The sequence below is a fragment of the Lampris incognitus genome, chromosome 3, assembly GCF_029633865.1.
Source record: "Lampris incognitus isolate fLamInc1 chromosome 3, fLamInc1.hap2, whole genome shotgun sequence".
NCBI classification, from domain to species: Eukaryota; Metazoa; Chordata; class Actinopteri; order Lampriformes; family Lampridae; genus Lampris; species Lampris incognitus.
In genome coordinates this window covers 104,772,235-104,791,694 of record NC_079213.1, presented here as the reverse complement: position 1 = coordinate 104,791,694, position 19,460 = coordinate 104,772,235, and the positions used below count along the sequence as shown (strand labels likewise).

Genomic DNA, 19,460 nt, shown 5'->3' with positions numbered 1-19,460 from the left:
GTGGCGCAGTGGTTAGCACTGCCCCCTCACAGCACGAAGGTCCTGGGTTCAGTTCCTGGCCGGCCATCCAAGGTAATTTCTGTGTGGAGTTTGCATGTTCTTGCCGGGTGCTCCGGTTTCCTCCCACAGTCCAAAGACATGTAGGTAAGGTGAATCAGAGATACTAAATTTGCCCATAGGTGTGAGGGTGTCTGTGTGTGTCTGCCCTGCCATGGACTGGCAACCTGCCCAGAGTGTTTCCCCACCTTCAACCCAATGAGTCCTGGGATAGGCTCCAGCATGTTGAAGAGGGGAAGTGGTTGAACTGCTCACAATTTTGCCATTTTAACAAAAATTTTCAACAACCTTACACTTACAATTGGAATTGTTTGCAAGGCTGAATGCTTCTCTGCTCCTTCACTTATGTTTAATTACAAGTTGACAATTATACATTTCATGAGCAAATGAATTCAAATACATACATTCTTTAGGCATTCACTCAGTATGCAGTAAGCGGGGTCCTCCCTATAGTCCCCGGGTCCTATAGTCCCCGGGGTCCTATGTTCCCCGCTTTGTATGAGACCGGGGAATATCGGACCTTTTTGTATACAGAGGGCCCTATATTCCCCGCTTTTCCCCAAAAGGGTCCTATGTTCCCCGTTTTGTATGTGCAGGGGAACATGGGACCTTTCTTTATAAAAAGGGTCCTCTGTTCCCCTAGGGCACCCGGGGAACATAGGACCCTATTTATAAAGAAAGGTCCTATGTTCCCCGGTCAGCAGGTTTGACGCTGTTTGGCGCAAAAAGTGCATTTTCAATAATGCATTATTTAGGGCAGATTATTAAGAAGACAATGAATCATACGATTTCTATTTTTATATCACAAAAACGAATTCACAAAGTCCAGGTTGGCTAAAGTATGTGGAAACTTTCGACACTAAACCAATTTCAACTTATTAGGCTATAGCCTATATTTGGGCGCATAACCCACCCCGGTAGTGCTCTGATATTTATGCGTGAAATGCGTCACTTATCGAGGAAAATGCGCCTCGCCGAGTAGGTGAGCTGGCTCGTCTGTGTCTGAATGTAACATAGTAAGCCTATGCTCCTTGGGCAATTGTACCCGGGCATAGCTCAGTCGGTAGAGCTCTCGCCTATGAATCGCAAGGTCGTGAGTTCGATCCCGGGTGCCGCCAACTCAGCGTATGAGTAGCACATTGTGCGAGAAGTGCTGGAAGCTGAGGATAGGTGTTGTGTTCCGTCCTCAGCAGTCCATCTCCCAGAGGTCTAGTGCATTGTACCAGGGATAGACTCCTGCGTAAACTGGCTGATACCGACAATAGGCCAATTCCGACCCACTTCTTCTATGTTCTCTAGAAAGCCGTCGTTAAGCATCTGACAGATATTAGATAGCAACCATCTGCTCAGTAAGGCCCTTTAAGCATCATAATTGTAATGATAATAATAGCCTGATAATAATAATAATGATGATGATGATAATAATAATAACAATATAGCCTTATATTAGAAATGCTAAAAATTGGATAATTGAAATGCATTTTGTTATTAATAGCCTATTATTGTGGCGGACTCGCCGGGGCAGGGTTGTTCCTGCTGCAGTTGGTTTTTGGAGTTGAGGAATAAACATCAAACTCGCCTTGGTCTCATGTGTTTTTCCTCATTCCTTCCACATTATCAGTGTTACTATTGATAGTATTATGCCTGTAATTGTTATTTGTTATTAGGCCTCTTTTATAATTAGGCTATTATTATTATTATTATTAGGCTGTTGTTGTTGTTATTATTATTATTATATTTATTATTATTATTGATATTATTACTATTATTATTATTATTATTAAAGAAGAACATCAAAGGATGTAAGGTAGCACTCACCAAATGAAAAAAAAAAGACACAATTCTCTATTTTACCATTTCATTGTTTGGCATCAGTCATTAACTTGGCCGGGTGGTCTTCTTCAGAAACCTTAATGACTGATGCCAAACAATAAAATGGTGAAACAGAGGACTGCCTCTGTTATTTTTTTACCATTTGGTGAGTGTTACCTTACATCCTTTGATGTTCGTCTTTGATTCATGTTTTTGGTTTAGCACCTCCACAAGCCTTTAGTTTTTTGAGAAGCACATATTATTATTATTAGGCAATTAGCCTATTGTGTAAGGTAGGCGGCCCCCGTTGATGGATACCTTGTGCTGGTCCTAAATTCCAAGTCCTGGTCTAAGTTCTCTGCCTAAAAAGTTCATCATGAAAGTCTTTTTGAAAGAAAGTCTGCCAAGTGATTTAATATGGAAAACGAACTGCAAAGTAACAAGAAAGTGGCTTAAGTGTCCAGTGCTGTGCAAATTGAACTTTGAGCGAAGGTGGAAATGGCTAGGTTATACTGGTAGGCGGGCCTACTGCAAGAAAAACTTGCGTTGATTGCCGACTGTCCATGCTGAGCCGGAGAGCCAACTAACTAGGCCTACTGCAGTAAATATTGGTAAGAAATAACAATAAAGCAAATTACAGCCTCCTCTAGGCCCGATTTGGATACGCACTCAAGGTGGCCTGCGATATACAACAGCCAACAATGGTAATACGGCCTAATTTAATCAGCGGAGGAATAGATTGTCGTAGCCTACAACTCAGCCATGACCCCAGTTTTTATTATTTTGGACCCGTTAAGGAAATAATTTGCAAAAAGGGTTCTAAGGTCCCCGGTTTGTTCCTCGATTGGCAATAGCGGGGAATATAGGACCCTTTATTTGGAAAAAGGTCCTATGTTCCCCTGGAAACAGCGGGGAATATAGGACCCTTTTTCCAAAAGAGGGTTCTATGTTCCCCGGTGTCTATTGCAACCGGGATTATAGGACCTTTTTAGTGGAAAACGGGGAATATGGGACCCTTTTTTTTTCGAATATAGGACCTGGGGACTATAGGCACGGCCCCCAGTAAGCTACAGATCTACATATTCTACTATTTCAAGTCATTCTCTTTTTGTCATTGCTTTAAGGTTGTGGGGCTCAATCAAGCTCCCACTTTAAAGGCATTCTCAAAATATGGGTATTTGTACTGAAAATATTATGACATGAATGATGCCAAACCATGAAACGGTCACTACCCTGTTCCGATGGGCCTTCGTGCGATTTCAAGAGTGAAAAGATTGTCTGTTGTTTGGGTGGGGGGATGGCAGGTCAATGGGGAAAGAAAGGCGGATGAATTGGACCACGTCTTTTGTCTCTCTGAGAATGAAATGAGATGTACACAGTGCCCTTCAGAGTGGCTTGGTCTACTGTTTGAACGAGCTAGCTTGTTATGAGTCTCACGGTGGCACTGGCTTGAAGTGCCGGAGAGTGAATGGCAGTCAGGGTTGAAAGGGTGAATGGTGGATGGATCAATGGGAGTGCACCCTTTTATGTGATGTTTTCCAGGATGTAAAAGATGAGCTCCATCACAATGGGCTCTTCGTCCCTCTTGCGCCCCCTGCTGTGGATAACGGGGATCAACACACTATCCAAGGCATTGAGGTACTGAGGAGGGAGAGGCTGCCCATTGCTTCCAGCAACAAAGCCAATCTGAAATAAAAGATTGGACAAATGTATGATCATTAGACCAATTGGTGCTTGTGTTAGTCTTCACAGTTATATGGAAAATGGTCGTAATATGGCTTTATTGAATCCTTGACTATCAGCTTTGGAGTGTTATATAAGGGGTTGTGTAGTTAAGAAGCAATAAAGCAGAACTGCAAATAGTAGTAGAGAATGGAACAGTTAACCGTTTTGAGGAAATATATACTGGAACAAGTCACATGATGCAGGAACAGTGCATAGTGTACGAGTATATCCTATGTTGTCACAGAAATCCCTTTTTAAAATAAGATTAATGACTTCTCTCTTCCGCCACCGTTTATGGTTCAGCTGCATTGCATATAAACTACGTAGCCCCCTTGGAACGAGCTTCAAAGCTGTAATTGAACTATCAACTTTTTGGATGGGCCTGCGTTTTTGAAATCGCTCACAATAAGAAAGGGGCAGCCCAGATTTTAATGTAAAAATAGTAATTAACTCACAAGATTGAGATCTGTAGTGGCAGTATTGGATAAATTCAGAAAGATGAACTTGATCACATCTATGTCGTACCTGTTTCGCCCTCTAACGGGCTTCGCTATTGGTTTACCCCATCGAGGCTCCACCTCGGCACCTGAGAGAGATCTTCGTACTCATCACCCAATCGGGTGGTAGGAGCCACATAGCACCCATCCCCTATAAAAACCCTGCGTCTCCGAGGCTCGTCTCCCTTTTTCACTCAGCCACCTGAGCTATGGATCTTGCCTGCGAGTTTCTTGTCACCCTCCGGTGTCGCAGCATAATGACTTCTTCCATCTCGTGTTGCTACAATTGTTGCCCCTAGTCGGCCACAAGTCCTGCTTTGTTTGCCTCAGCTGGTGGCACCGGGAAGCTTTTAAGACCTGCACTGCCTGCCTTGCCCAACCCCGGGAGGGGCGCAAGAGCCGGCAGAGGTTGAGGAGTCCATTCTCCTTTCCCACACCAGCGCTGGCGCGCGGAGAGGTGACGGCTTGCTCCCAACTCTGGGACGAGTATGATGAGGAGGACGACCCCTCGACGACCCGCCGGCTTATGTCCATACCACTCTTGAGGACGCCCAATCTCAGAAACTAAATAGGGTTGAGCCTATTTAGTACTTGAATGGGAGACTGCCTGGGAATACCGGTGCTATAAAATTCAGCCTGTTCGGCTCGGCTGCTGAGAGGATGGGAACTGCGTTTCCACCGGCTTCACCCTTCTCTGCTGCCCTGGACGACTTTACCGTCGCCTCCGTGCTCAGCCTCGTGGTAGGCCTCGAACACGTCTTGTGTGTCCCAAGATGGCGCCACCCCTACCATTTGAAGGGGTCTTCCCTTTATACCCTTACACCCCCCCCCCAAAAAAACAAACAAAAAACAAGCGTCCCAAACACTTCATACCAAGGTTGTTTCATAGGTTTGCATTATAGCCTTCAGAGGCACACCACCCACCACCTGGGCCGGAGGGGATGTCTCCCCTTCCTCCCCAGGTGAGGCAAATAGGGGCAGGTGGTTCACGATACCCGCTGTTCCCCAGCCTCTTTTCCACATTCACGAGAAGCTAATGCAGCTAATTTCGGCCGATCGGTACCATAGCTACCCGGGATGCTAATGCGGCTAACCGTGCCTTGCTCGTCTCAGATGCTGCAGCATAGGTAGCATTAGAGGTGCCCCACCTGTGTCGGAGGGGATGTCTCCCCTTCCTCCCCAGGTGAGGCGAATTGGGGCAAGCGGTGCACGTTGCCCACTCTTCCCCGGCGTCTGCGTCTCACAAGAAGCTAATGTCACTTCTGCGGCCCGTCAGTGTCATTAGCTTTCTGAGGCGTTATATGGCTATCTGTGGCCTGCTAGCCTCATCGGCGGCTAACAAAGCTATGCAGCTACCCGCAGCCAGCTGGCTCCATTGGTATCTGGGAAGCTCTGCGAAGTCTGTTAGCTTCTTCTAAGGCTGATGGGCTTTCCCTTAACTTTGATTTGGCTGTCGCCGCCATTCCTTGACAAACACTTACCGAGCTGAGAGTGCAGGTGCCAGGGGAGTCGCTCAAGGGTTTTCTACCATGTGCAACTCTCTGTTAGCCTATCTGTTGATGGCTGCTGCCATTACTGTCCCATCACTTCTGTGTTTACCAGTGATGTCGGTTGTGACGGCCATGCGCAGGTTATCCCTTCTATTCTTGTGGTCCGGGTCAAAGATGGCGGCCAAAATAAGTTGGCTATCGAGCAGCCTCTCAGTCGTGCTAGCCCATTGCCTGCTAAAGCAAGTGTTTCTCCTTCTTTCCTTGAGTACAGTGACCGTAAGAAGAAAGTTGGCTTTCATGCTGTTTCTTCGCCCGGCCCCAGTACTGATCTCTCTCCGTCGTCCTCTGTGACTGGCTTACCAAAAGATGAAGTGAGAGAAGCGGTTGAGTCACTGTTGACATTGGCCGTTTGCCAGCCCTTTCCACCAGGGCCCCGTGTGTTCTATCCTGTCGCGGGCAGGCCCATTCTAGCTCTTGCACTGCTGCTCACAGACCGTCATCTGGCATGGATGCGACTGGGCGGCACTCTCCCCACCTGGCTAAAAAGAACTGGAGAAAGGGCTATGCAGTGCAGTTATGCCAGCAACCTCGGACCTTTCTCTCCACTCCCGCTGAGAGGGCAGCATTGGAGGAGGCAAGAACCGCACTCCTCCGCAAGGGAGCCATAATGTCAGTTCCCCAGTCGGAGTCGTGGATGGGCTTCTTTTCCCCTTATTCCTGATTCCCAATAGGTCAGGGGGTTGTGAGACTAATTCTGGACCTGAGCGTCTTCAATGGCTATATTTCTCAGACCATTTCGTATGCTGATGTTCAAGCTGATTTTGGAGTGGATCCAGCCAGGCGACTGGATGACATCGACTGATCTGGACAATGTGTATTTCCATGTCTCTATCCTGCCATGCCACAGGAAGTTCCTGCATTTTGTGGTGGGGGAAAAGGCTCTATCAATACTCCTGTCTTCCGTTCGAATACTCTCTGGCTCCGTGCACATTCTCCAAATGTGTGGAGAGGCTGCTGGAGCTGCTCAGGGCATAAGGGGAAGACTCTTAACCTACTTTGATGATTGGCTGATCCTCGCTATATCACAGGCAGGAAGCGGAACCCCATACAGCCTTGGTCATCCTACATGTCACATGGCTGGGCTTTGCTGTCAACCTCACCAAGAGTGCCCTTCAGCCAAGCCAGCAGATGCCCTACCTCAGTCTGCTGCTAGACTCCCACGCTATGACCGCGTACCTGTTACGGCAGCGTGTGGAAGCATTGTTGCGGCTGACTCAACACGTGAGTTCCTCAGTCTCAGCGCCGATAGAGAGTGTAAGGCCCCTCCTTGGAATGATGTCAGCAGCACACTCAGTGGTGCACCTGGGGTTTCTGCACATGAGGAGCCTGCAATGTTGGTTCATGGTGGGCAGCACGGTGGCCCAGTGTTTAGCACTGTTGCCTCACAGCAAGAAGGCCCTAAGTTTGAACCCCAGGCTGTCACAGGTTCTTTCTGTGTGGAGTTTGCATGTTTTCCCTGTGCCTGCATGGGTTTCCTCCAGGTGCTGCGGTTTCCACCCCCTATCAAAAGATACTTATGTTACGGCTGCGGCTGAACCTAATCCAAGACAAACAGCACAAGCTCCGTGTCCCCGCAATGGCACAGAGAAATGTGACATTTGGGACTCACCCAGCCGTTTCCGCAAGGGAGTTTGGCTGGGGTGTGTCCCCCACTACATTGAGGTCTTCACAAAAGTTTCCCTGGTTGGCCAGGGAGGGACCCTCAGCCAGGCCAGCATGGGGGGGCTTCCCTCACACATAAACCTGCTGGAGCACACAGTGGTTCAGAAGGTGCTTCACCACTTCGTTCCTCACCTAAGGGGAAAGCATGTCATGGTGAGGTCAGACTCCACCACAGTGGTGGTGTACTTGAAAAGACAAGGGGGGCGTCAGATCCCTGGCCCTGCACAGGATGACTGTCTCCATCCTGACGTGGGCAGATTGCCATGTCTACTCCTTGAAAGCCCGCCATGTTCGGGGTCACTCAAAGTGGTGGGCAGACAGGATGTCCAGAGGGGCACCATTCCAGGAGGAATGGAGCCTCTCCCTGGACATAGCCGATCCGATCTGGTGTTGGTTTGGGTGACCAATGGTGGACCTGTTTGCCAGCAGGGAGAATGCCAAGTGCCCCCTGGGTTTTTTCTGAGAGTGACCAAAGCCCCCCCCCCCCGTTGGGGGTAGACTCGTTAGCTCACCAAGTGTGGCCTCCAGGTCTGCTGTATGCTTTTCCGCCCTTGCAGCTGATGATGAAGTTGCTTCACGGGGTTCGGACGCAACATCTTTCGGTGATACTTGTGGTGCTGGGGAATGGTGGCGGAGCCACATGAGCTTCCCTGAGGCGGTGGTCGCAACTATTCAGAATGCGTGCCCCTTCCACCTCCAGGGCTTATTCCACACGCTGGCAGGTTTTTGCGGTCTGGTGTGAGGCCAGGGACTTAAATCCACGTTCCTGCCCTTTGCAGGATGTTTTGCAGTTCCTACAGGACCTGTTTGATGGTGGCCATGCTGCTTCCACCCCGGAGGTGTTAACAGCAGTGATGACAGTGGGCCATGATGGGTTTGGCCACCTCACAATCAGTAGCCACCCCTTAGTCAAGCACTTCCTGATGGGGGTCCATAAGCTGAGGCCCCCTTCTCAATGCCTTGTCCATGAGTGGGACCTGCAAAACGGTTCTGGACAGGTTGGTTGGCCCATCGTTGAGCTGCTTGGCCAGGTGGACTTGGAGTTGTTATCTATCAAGACGGCCATTCTCTTGGCTCTTACTTCAGCCAAGAGGGCAGGGGATCTGTGTCCCTTGTCGATACATCCCTCCTGCATGTCTTTCAGTGACAAGGGATCAGTGTGCACCAACCCATTCTTCCGGCTGAAGTTAATTACCTCCTCATTCAGGTCAAGAGTAATCCATCTGAGAGTATTCTTTGCTCTTCCTCATGCTAACAAGGAGGAAGAGCGCCTCCACACCTGTCTCTGGTGAGGGTACTTTGTTGCTATGTGGGGCGCTCAGCGATGGTCAGGAAATCCAACCAACTATTCGTCTGCTGTGGCGGTCGGTCTCAGGGGGCTCCTCTGTCGGCACAATGGCTCGCCCACTAGATTTGTGATGCAGTCTGCAAGAGTTACGATGCTATGGACCGCCCTGCACCTGTGGGCCCCAGGGCACACTCTACGAGGGGCATTGCATCCTCTATGGCACTTTTCAGGGGACTGCCAGTGGAAGACATCTGCTTGGCGTCTTCCTGGTCCTCCACCTTGACTTGACTTGGTACCCCTTGTGGTGCTCGGTGCAGGGTCTAGGGGGGCCTCGGCTTCGGTCAGCTGTGTCAAGCCCTCGTTGGGTTGGTGCAGCACGGTATGAGGCCCTTAGTTGGGGCAATGCTCGACCATTGGACTGCTGCTGGGAAGTTTGCTGTTTGGCTGGTGTCGGACTAGTGTCAGTTGGGCCCAGCTGGGAGTACACTCATCCCTAACCCCCTTCGCCTTAGGCATGAACCAATAACGAAGCCTGTTAGAGGGTGGAGCACATACGATAGAAATGGTAGTTTCTCTGGATGTTACTCCAGTTCTATGAGTATGTGCATAGCCCTCTAACCACAAGCCCAGCTGGCCCCAGTCTTTGTTGCTGAGTTTCAAAGGGAGACAAGCAGCGGAGACGCGGGGGCTTTATAGGGGGTGGGCACTTTGTGGCTCCTACCTGTGAGTACAAAGATCTTTCTCAGGTGCTGAGGCGGAGCCTCGATGGGATAAACCAATAGCGAAGCCTGTTAGAGGGCTACGTACGAACTAGAGTTACATCCAGGGTAACTACTATTTTTCTCACTACCGTTATAGCAACATGATGGTCAGCTATTGACCTACAATAGTTTTGTTAACTCATAAGGCTAACCCTAATATGTAATATCCAATGTCCTGTAACGCTCCTGACCTCTTGGGAGTTGAAGGTGACACGGAGCCCCAGTTTGGCCATCCCGTCCTCCTTCAACAGTTTGAGATGTGGGCACAGTGCCAGGCAGAATGCCCGAGCGATTCGCTCAGTAAGCCGATTCTGTTCGGTGGAATCACTCACGCCGCCTTTTGGTTGATTTGCCCTTTGTAGAAAGAACACCTGCAGCAACAACAATAACAACAACAACAACAACACACACACACACACACACACACATGCAACATATGAGTCAATAATGCACATCACTGTTACAAATCGTCAAATTACCATTTCCCACATAAAAAGCTTACAGTTGAACATCCAACTAATATTTTACTTCACATTTAAGAAACGACTGATTTATGTGTCATCTATATTGTCCCGCAATATATGCCACAGGCAGAGTCGTAGTTTATAATAAACGGCACAATGTGGGCGTTACTGTTACAAATTCAAATTAAGGAAGCTGTTTTAGATGTCATTGGGTTTACCTCTGTCCAGTGGATAATCTTCCCATTTTCCTTGTATTCCGACTTTTGGAACATTTTCGTACTGCTGATGGACTCCATGGATTTACCATCAATGGGACTATAAACTCTGGATAGACACAAAGCTAATGTTAGGCCCTCTGATATAACTTACCCTTCAAGGTTATAGTGCATTCAGCAACCATCTCCAACCGTCACACCACATCACATCCTAGCAAATTGAGGCCATATACTATATATATACAGACGGGTGACGAATGAAAGGAAAAACCTGAATGCTCGACTCCTACAGTGAGTGGGACCAGGGGCTCTGTAATGCTGTGGGGGGCATTTTCCTGGCATGGTTTGGGTCCACTTGTCCCCTTAGAGGTAAGGGTCACTACAAAGTTATTCTGAGTGATCACCCTTATCCTATGATGAAAAATTTCTATCCTGATGGGAGTGGTCTCTTCCAGGATGACAATGCCCCCATCCACAGGGCACAAGGGGTCCCTGAATGGTTTGATGAGGATGAAAATGATGTAAATCATATGCTATGGCCTTCACCGTCACCAGATCTCAACCCAATTGGACACCTATGGGAGATTTTGGACTGGTGTGTGAGACAGTGCTCTCCACCACCACCATCAAAACACCAATGAGGGAATATCTTTTGAAGGAATGATGTTCCACCCTCCAGTAGAGTTCAGAGACTTGTAGACTCTATGACAGGGAGCACTGAAGCTGTTCTGGAGGCTCATGGTGACCCAACATCTTACTAAGACACTTTAAGTTGATTTTTCCTTTAATTTTTCATCCGTCTGTATATGTGTGCATATATAACTGCACTGCAATAATCCAGTCTGCCCTCTGCACATCCATCACTGTCTGATTTGATTCGGCCATCAAACAGGACAGGGACAAACTACAATGGACAGTTAGGTCTGCAGAGAAAATCATTGGTGCCAACCTGCCCTCCATTCAGGACTTATACACCTCCAGACTCAGGAAACGGGCAGGCAACATCACTGCAGACCCATCACACCCTGGTCACAACCTGTTCCAACTCCTCCCCTCTGGCAGACGCTACAGAGCACTGTACCCCAAAACAACCAGATATAAAAACAGTTTCTTTCCGTGGGCTGTCATTCAAATGAGCTCTTAACACTGTCAATAAATCCAACCATTTTGTATATACTGTACTGTACATTGTACATATACTGGTACATCAGCCATGTAAGTAACCTGCCAACATTTATTTCAGCATCTCTGATATATTCTGCATCATTGCACTTTATCACCTCTTATTTCACCTGAATAAGTCAATCCTTGTGTATATATCTGAAGGTTGTTGTATTGCCGTGTTGTTATTCTATGTTAAGTAGACAGAGAGAGCCATGAAACCAGTCACATTCCATGCATGTGCAAACCTACATGGCCAATAAACATGATTCTGATTCTGATTCTGATAATATTCTCCCTTGTCCTTTGTCGGGTGGTGTGTCTTCCTCAAGCTCGGCTCCTCTACCAGAGGCCTGGGAGTTTGAAGGTTCTGCACAGTATCTTAGCTGTTCCTAGGGCTGCATCTTCTGGACAGAGACCTCAGATATTGTTCCTGGAATCTGCTGGAGCCACTCTCCCAGTTTTGGGGTCACAGCCCCTAGTGCTCCTATTACCACTTGGACTACTGCAGATTTCACCTTTCACATCCGATCTAGTTCTTCCTTCAGCCCTTGGTGTTTCTCTAGCTTCTCATGCTCTTTCTTCCTGGTGTTGCGATCACTCGGGATTGCTACATCAATCACTACTGCTGTCTTCTGTTCCTTGTTGACCACCACAATGTTTGGCTGGTTAGCCAGCTTTTCAGTCTGCTTGTCAGTCTAGAACTTGAAGTCCCACAGGATCTTAGCTCTGTCATTCTCAACCACCTTTAGCGGTGTCTCCCATTTGGACTTGGGGACTTCCAGTCTGTATTCAGTACAGATATTCCTGTACACTATCCCAGTCACTTGGTTTTGCCTTTCAGTGTATGCTTTCTCAGCTAGCATTTTACACCCTGCTACTAAGTCCTGGACTGTCTCAGGGGCGATTTTGCACAGCCTGCATCGTGGTTCTTGTCTGATGTTGTAGACCCCTGCCTCAACCAATCTGGTGCTGAGTGCCTGTTCTTATGCTGCTATGATCAGAGCCTCTGTGCTGTCCTTCAGTCCAGCCTTTTCTAGCCATTGGCTGGATTTCAGCCACATCTTTTCTCTGCCGATGGTACATCCCATGGAGGGACTTGTCTTGTCCCCATCTTTTTGCTTATTGTACAGTCTCAGGCTGCTGGACTTCAGGAGGAACCCCCTGTGCATTATGAGGAGTTTCCATGTCCTAATATCTGTGACTTTTATCTCGTCCTTTGGGCAGCTTATTATTCCAGCTGGGTATCTGATGACTGGTGGGGCATATGTGTTGATGGGTTGGATCTTATTCTTCCCCTTGAGCTGGCTCCTCAGGACATGCCTCACTCTCTGGAGTTATTTATACGTTTCATATAGCCCCTCTTCTGGGGTCTGCTGTTATAGTAACATTCCATCAGTTCCAGGTTTTTAGTCCTTGTCAATGAATGTCTTGTTCCAGTAGTCCATTTCTCATCAGGTTGTCCTGGTTCCCAACACCTGATGTGGACCTTGTTAACCCAGGTGACGTCTGAGCCGGTATGACTCTAATCGAGTTCTATTCACGTCTATTCGTGTATACTCATATCTGAGGTAGTTGGCTTGTATAGCATTAGGAGTCTATGACACAGACTCTTTCTGGAGACTTGTCCCAACTGGAGTTTGAACTGCCCATCTCCAGCGGGAAAGCCAGTGTTCTTACCTACTGAGTAATCCAGCTGCTATGCAAACTCCACAAAGAAAGAAGCTGGGACAGCCTGGGGTTTGCACACAGGACCTTCTTGCTATGAGGTAACAGCACTAATCACCATGCTGCCCAAAATGTTTTTAAGTACTTTATTGATCCCAGGGGGAATCAATAGATCCCCTAATTCCACTGATGAGCAGCATTTTTTATTTTTTAAATGATCATTCCTTTGCATACGATTATGTATATTGCTGCTGTGCACCTCCTAATGTTCAGTCTATTTAAGCAAAAAGCTTAACTCCAACTTTGGAGTAAAGCTTAGGAATAAAGCTTTTACATTTGCATTTACTTTTATATTTACTCATTTTAGCACACATTTTTACCTAAAGTGACTCAAAAGCGAGAGTCAGCAATTCTCAGATAAATGAGTGTTGCCAACTGGCATCATAGAGCACTACATGTTAACCATATCATAAAAGCACTATATGAAGTAGCAGTACATTTACCACATAGTAATCATTTCATAGTGGTACTGAATGATGTAGTAGTAGTGGTACAATTGCTACATAGTAATCATTTCATAATAGTACCATATGAAGTAGTATATGCGTCAAGTGCATGTTATCTCGAGTACTCTTAATGTAGGTGCACCTTACATCATAAAGAGGTGCTGAATATGAGAATCAAAGTACAAAGTACATTTACATCAAACTGTCAGTATAAAAGACACATCGTCATCTTAGCAGCATAAAATGTCAATCGTAAGCAGAAGGAGGACACAATAGTACACACACCCATAATAATGGTTATGGTGTTTAAGTAAGCAAGGGCATAACATACTCACCCTTTATTAAAAGTGCATTTCTCATCCAGCCACTGCAGGTGAACATGTTCCTGGCTCTCTGATTGGTCGAGCCGTCCACAGGTGATGGTGTAGTCCTTCATCTCTCGCAGGGAGCGGCGGAGCTCCGCCATAGTCTCCACCGTGATCTGCACCATCAGGCCATCTGAGGAGAGGGACAGCGATACCGGAGAAACACACACGCGGACACCAACGGGGGGACAGACAGCTCACATGCATCAACACACGAGCACGCCTGCACCAACAGTCTGTTAAAATGTACGTAGACACACATACACATACAAAGATCAACACACGCCAAATGAAGCAGTTTGAGGGAGGGATGTCTAGTTTCACCAAGTGACGTGGTCATGCAAAGAATTCTTTGTTTCTCGTGAGTGTCAAGGTCACACAGACTGCCCCCGAAGTAGTGAACTACTGGACTTTGACCTATGTCAAAAAGATGACCTGAGACTCAAGGTGATGTAGTGTTTGGTGGAAATGGACCAAAACTGTGGAACAGTCTCCCATTGGAACAGAGAACAGATGTCTCATTAGAAACTTTTATTGAAACACATCTTTTAATGGTGCTTTCACCTATAGGACAACCCCTTCTTTTCTTTTTTTTAAGGATTTCCCCCCTTTTTTTTCCCCCCAAATTGTATCCGGCCAATTACCCCACTCTCCCGAGCCATCTCAGTCATTGCTCCACCTCCTCTGCCGATCCGGGGAGGGCTGACAAAATGGATGTGAGCCTGAAGTGGCCCACATGTATAATAGCAAATATGTCCAAAATACGCCAAATCAAATGTGGGCCTTTTTTGGCAAAGATGCGGTGCTCTGGGCAACATGTAATCTGGATGTGACCCTGAAGTGGCCCGTGTGGTAAATGGTGAATATGGCCCAAATATCACAAAACAAATATGGGCCACCTTTGGCAAATATGTGGCAGATGCGGCATTGCTATGGCTTGGTTCTGGCCCAGATCTGGCAAACTGGAGCGGACCCCCCCAACAGCCATCATTCCATGCGGTATGTGAACCGGATGAGGTGGACAGGTCCGGGCCACAGCAATTTTGCTATCTGGGCTCCGATACATGTGGAGTCGCCAGCTGCTTCTTTTCACCTGACAGTGAGGAGTTTCACCAGGGGGACGTTGCACGTGGGAGGATCACACTATTCCCCCCAGTTCCCCCTCCCCCCCGGACAGGCGCCCCGACCGACCAGAGGAGGCGCTAGTGCAGCGACCAGGACACATACCCACATCCGGCTTCCCACCCGCAGACACGGCCAATGTGTTTGTAGGGACGCCCGACCAAACCGGAGGTAACACGGGGATTCGAACCGGCGATCCCCATGTTGGTAGGCTACGGAATAGACCGCCACGCCACCCAGACCCCCCTCAAAGCTCTTCTACTTTTATTTATAAGCTGTTAACCTGCTGTTGATCAACTATCAGTTCTGTCCATTCTGATTTCATGTCAGACTGTTTAATCATGCTTTCATAGTATTTCATAGTTTAGTATTTTTATTTTTCATCGATGTATTTTGTCTGTTTCTTCTTTTATCATTACCTATGCGCACTGTTCACCTGATGTACTATATTGCACTGCATTTTACTGTATGAAATGTGCTGTATAGAGAGCGACTGGCGTATGACTTGACTGGTTGATTGATCGATCAACCTCCTACCTTCCACGATGCTGGATTTGGCGAGATATCCTGCAGAGGACTTCAGGGCACTGCTGAATACAAAAAAGCACGAGCCGGTGACTGAAACAAAGGAAACAAAAGCAAAGCAAATTTTTCAAATGAACACCAACTCATAACGTGCGAGACTGATCCCGACTGTGTGGTATTTAGCAGAAGTCTATTACACGGCGCTACCTAGTGGCCCTTCAGGGATGGTGCTTTACTTTGATCTGCGTCACATCCTCCTTTGGGTTTGTATTCAAACAAACATACAACATTCTTTAAAGGGCAAGATAACATAAAGGTCAATCAGGACCTGTTGTCTTTTAGTCCAGTTTCTGATTGCAGTAAATGTTTTCGCCTTCAGAAGTAACCTTCCATTTCGGCTTGATTACAGTGTGACCTGATTACACATCATCATCATCATCATCTTCCATCCATTATCCAAACCGCTCATCATGCTCTCAGGGTCGTGGGGATGCTGGAGCCTATTCCAGCAGTCACTGGGTGGCAGGTGGGGAGACACCCTGGACAGGCCACCAGGCCATCACACAGGGCCCACACACACACACATTCACACCTAGGGACAATTAAGTACGGCCAATTCACCTGACCTACATGTTTTTGGACTGTGGGAGGAAACCAGAGCACCTGGAGGAAACCCACGCAGACACGAGGAGAACATGCAAACTCTACACAGAGGATGACCCGGGACAGCCCCCAAGGTTGGACTACTCTGGGGCTCGAACCCAGGACCTTCTTGCTGTGAGGCAACCATGCTAACCACTGCACCACTGTGCCGCCCATCATCATTTTCATCACTCCCAAACTGATGTCTATCAAATCACTTGGAAGGCGGCTGCAGTGCCACCTTAGCCCCCACGCACCATTCCTTGGCTGGCTGTGGATGCTGATGGCCTGGGTGTGGTACTGCCCGTCCTCCGCCTGTACACAGATGAGGTGAGAGTCGGCAGCCTCGTTGAAGCATGCCCCCATGGCCAGCACGTGCTCGTTGGACTTATCCAGAGCCTTCATCAGCTAAAAACAGGCAGACAGGTTGAGAGGCAGGAGTGATGATTGACAGTCGAGACAAATGAAAACTGCAGACGGTGACAGAGCTGCTTAGCATCAGCAATTTTAAGGTTTGAGCCGTACATCATTGTAGCCGTTTGTTGGTATCTTAATGCAGGTCCGCTGAGCCTCCAGGTCCACACTCAGCCCCGGCACCACTGGTAGGCTGTAGCGGAAATTCCTGAAGTCCTGCAAGCAAATAACAGGCACAGGCTGTAGTTAGTAACAGATGAGGCTGGTGGTTACATTGAAGACAGTGATATATTGAAGAATCTCTCTCTGTCTCTTCAGATCCAGTGAGAATGCAAATGACTGACTTTTCATTTTTAACTTGTTCTCATGTGAAGCACATTGTTGTCATGCATTTTTACAAACAATATCCATCCATCCATCCATTATCCAGACCCTTATCCTGCTCCCAGGGTTGTGGGATGCTGGAGCCTATCCCAGCAGTCATTGGGGTGGCAGGCTGGGAGACACCCTGGACAGGCTTCCAGTCCATCACAGGCCCACACACACACACACACACACACACACACACACACACACACACACACACACACACACACATTCACACGTAGGGACAATTTGGGTCACAGGATGATGGAGCCTATCCCAGCAGTCATTGGGCGGCAGGCGGGGAGACACCCTGGACAGGCCCGCCAGGCCATGACAACGTCGACACATTCACACCTAGGGACAACTTACTACGGCCGATTCACCTGACCTACATGTCTTTGGACTGTGGGAGGAAACTGGAGCACCCGGAGGACACCCACGCAGACTCGGGGAGAACATGCAAACTCCACACAGAGGATGACCCGAGACAACCCCCAAGGTTGGACTACCCCGGGGCTCGAACCCAGGACCTTCTTGCTGTGAGGCGACCGTGCTAACCACTGCGTCAACGTGGCACCTACAAACAATATCTGTTGTATGAATAGTCCATTTGTTTGCTTCCTCGATTGATTGATCGATTGATTGATTGATTGATTGATTGGCATGCAGGTCACTCTCACCACCAGCAGTCTCATGATGGTGTGGCCTGGTTCTCCAAACAAGGCTTTCCTGAACCGCACACTGTACAGAGGACATGGATAAACTGCAGAGAAAAGAAGACAGGGGAGTCGTTTGAAGGGTACTTTGACCACTTACTGTAACATTACACGCAGGATAAACACAGTTAAACACACACTCACTCACACACACACACACACACACACACACACACACACACACACACACACACACACACACACACACACACACGTGGTGTCTGGCTCACATCGGTACTCAGCTCCCAGCCGCAGCATGAGGCGTAGGGGGAAGGCCCTGGCCCAGGCCACCTCCGCTCGGTGCACCAGCAGGCCAAAGAGGTAGGGCTGGTTGGGCAGAGGTAGACCCTGAAGGGACTGAAAGGTGGCGCACACGTATAAGAAGCCCGCGTGCTCGTCACTGCCCAGCAAGCTGCCGCCGAAGAGCGAGAGGGCCAGGTGGCTCACGACCTTCCCTATGAAACACAGTGGAGATGGACAGGGAGGGCTTTTACAGGACCGACAGCGCACTAATGCAGTGTTGGATATGGGGGGGGGGGGGTCAGCCCACATAATGATTTGATGAATCAGAGTTTGACAAATTAATCCGCAGCTCGGCTTGCTTTCTTAATTTTGTTTACAGGTTATTATTTGTCATTTTAGGCCTTTATTTGGCAGTTACTACATGAAGCAGCAAAGGTTGTGGTCCACCTTCAAACACAAAACACTACAATCAGGCCCAAGTCTTACAAAGTACACACTGATCTGGTGATGCAACCAGGACCTCAAGAGTTGGGTTTTTTCATTGAATTTCCACCCTTTTTTCTTTCTTTTTTTTTGGAAAAAATTTCCCCCTTTTTTTCTCCCCAATTGTATCCGGCCAATTACCCCACTCTACCGAGCTGTCCTGGTCGCTGCTCCACCCCCTCTGCCGATCCGGGGAGGGCTGCAGACTACCACATGCCTCCTCCGATACACGGGGATTCGCCAGCCGCTTCTTTTCACCTGACAGTGAGGAGTTTCACCAGGGGGACGTAGCGCGTGGGAGGATCACGCTTTTCTCCCCAGTCCCCCCCCGAACAGGCATCCCGACCGACCAGAGGAGGCGCTAGTGCAGTGACCAGGACACGTACCCACATCCGGCCTCCCACCCGCAGACACGGCCAATTGTGCCTGTAGGGACGCCCGACCAAGCCGGGGATAACACGGGGATTCAAACCAGCGATCCCCGTATTGGCAGGCAACGGAATTAACCGCTATGCTACCCGGACGCCCCATTCCACCCCCTTTTTTGTCTCCTAATTTGAGATTTTTTCCCCTCCTCCGAGTAAGGAATGTTTCACATTCCAATTTTCCGATGTTTCAGAGGAATGAATCAATCATAACATAACAGAAACGGAGGACAGTGCACTTACTTGATCTCCTCAGGGGAAGCTTAACACTCATATCAAACAGGGATGGAGTGTTACACAACAAGGTGGGTAAAATAGGATCTTTAGTCAGTGATCATAATTACACAACCAACTATGAATATGGGCAATATTTTCACAAAAGCTTTAGTCTATGTTTTTTTCTGATTCAAATGCACTATTTTCTGTAATTTACATCAGTTTGACACTATTCTCTTTAAGCATAAGAATAATAATAATAATTTTGCTCGACTGTGGTCGAAGGATGATGATGATGATGATGATAATAAGAATTTATGCAATAAAGATATAACGCAGTGTAAAAACTATAGTCTGGAAACTGTTTCGGTGCGTTTACCGCCCACTACACCATTCATCCAACCATCCATTATCCAAACCACTTATCCTGCTCTCAGGGTCGCGGGGATGCTGGAGCCTATCCCAGCAGGCATTGGGCAGCAGGCAGACAGACACCCTGGACAAGCCGTCAGTCTATCACAGGGCCTACACACACACACACACACACACACACACACACACACACACACACACACAC

General features: G+C 48.1%; 1 protein-coding gene across 1 annotated transcript in view; it reads right to left on the bottom strand.

Annotated features, from left to right (window-relative positions):
• Positions 1-3,393: 3,393 nt before the first annotated feature.
• Positions 3,394-19,460, bottom strand: part of zfyve9b (zinc finger, FYVE domain containing 9b) — a 30,478-nt gene continuing 14,411 nt past the window's right edge. The window contains exons 7-15 of the mRNA XM_056276912.1: positions 17,747-17,971; positions 17,481-17,563; positions 16,546-16,650; positions 16,278-16,428; positions 15,391-15,471; positions 13,702-13,864; positions 10,035-10,140; positions 9,544-9,723; positions 3,394-3,555 (exon numbers count right to left, since the gene is read on the bottom strand). Of these exons, the coding sequence (XP_056132887.1) occupies positions 3,394-3,555; positions 9,544-9,723; positions 10,035-10,140; positions 13,702-13,864; positions 15,391-15,471; positions 16,278-16,428; positions 16,546-16,650; positions 17,481-17,563; positions 17,747-17,971 (1,256 nt within the window). The remainder of the gene's footprint in view (positions 3,556-9,543; positions 9,724-10,034; positions 10,141-13,701; positions 13,865-15,390; positions 15,472-16,277; positions 16,429-16,545; positions 16,651-17,480; positions 17,564-17,746; positions 17,972-19,460) is intronic.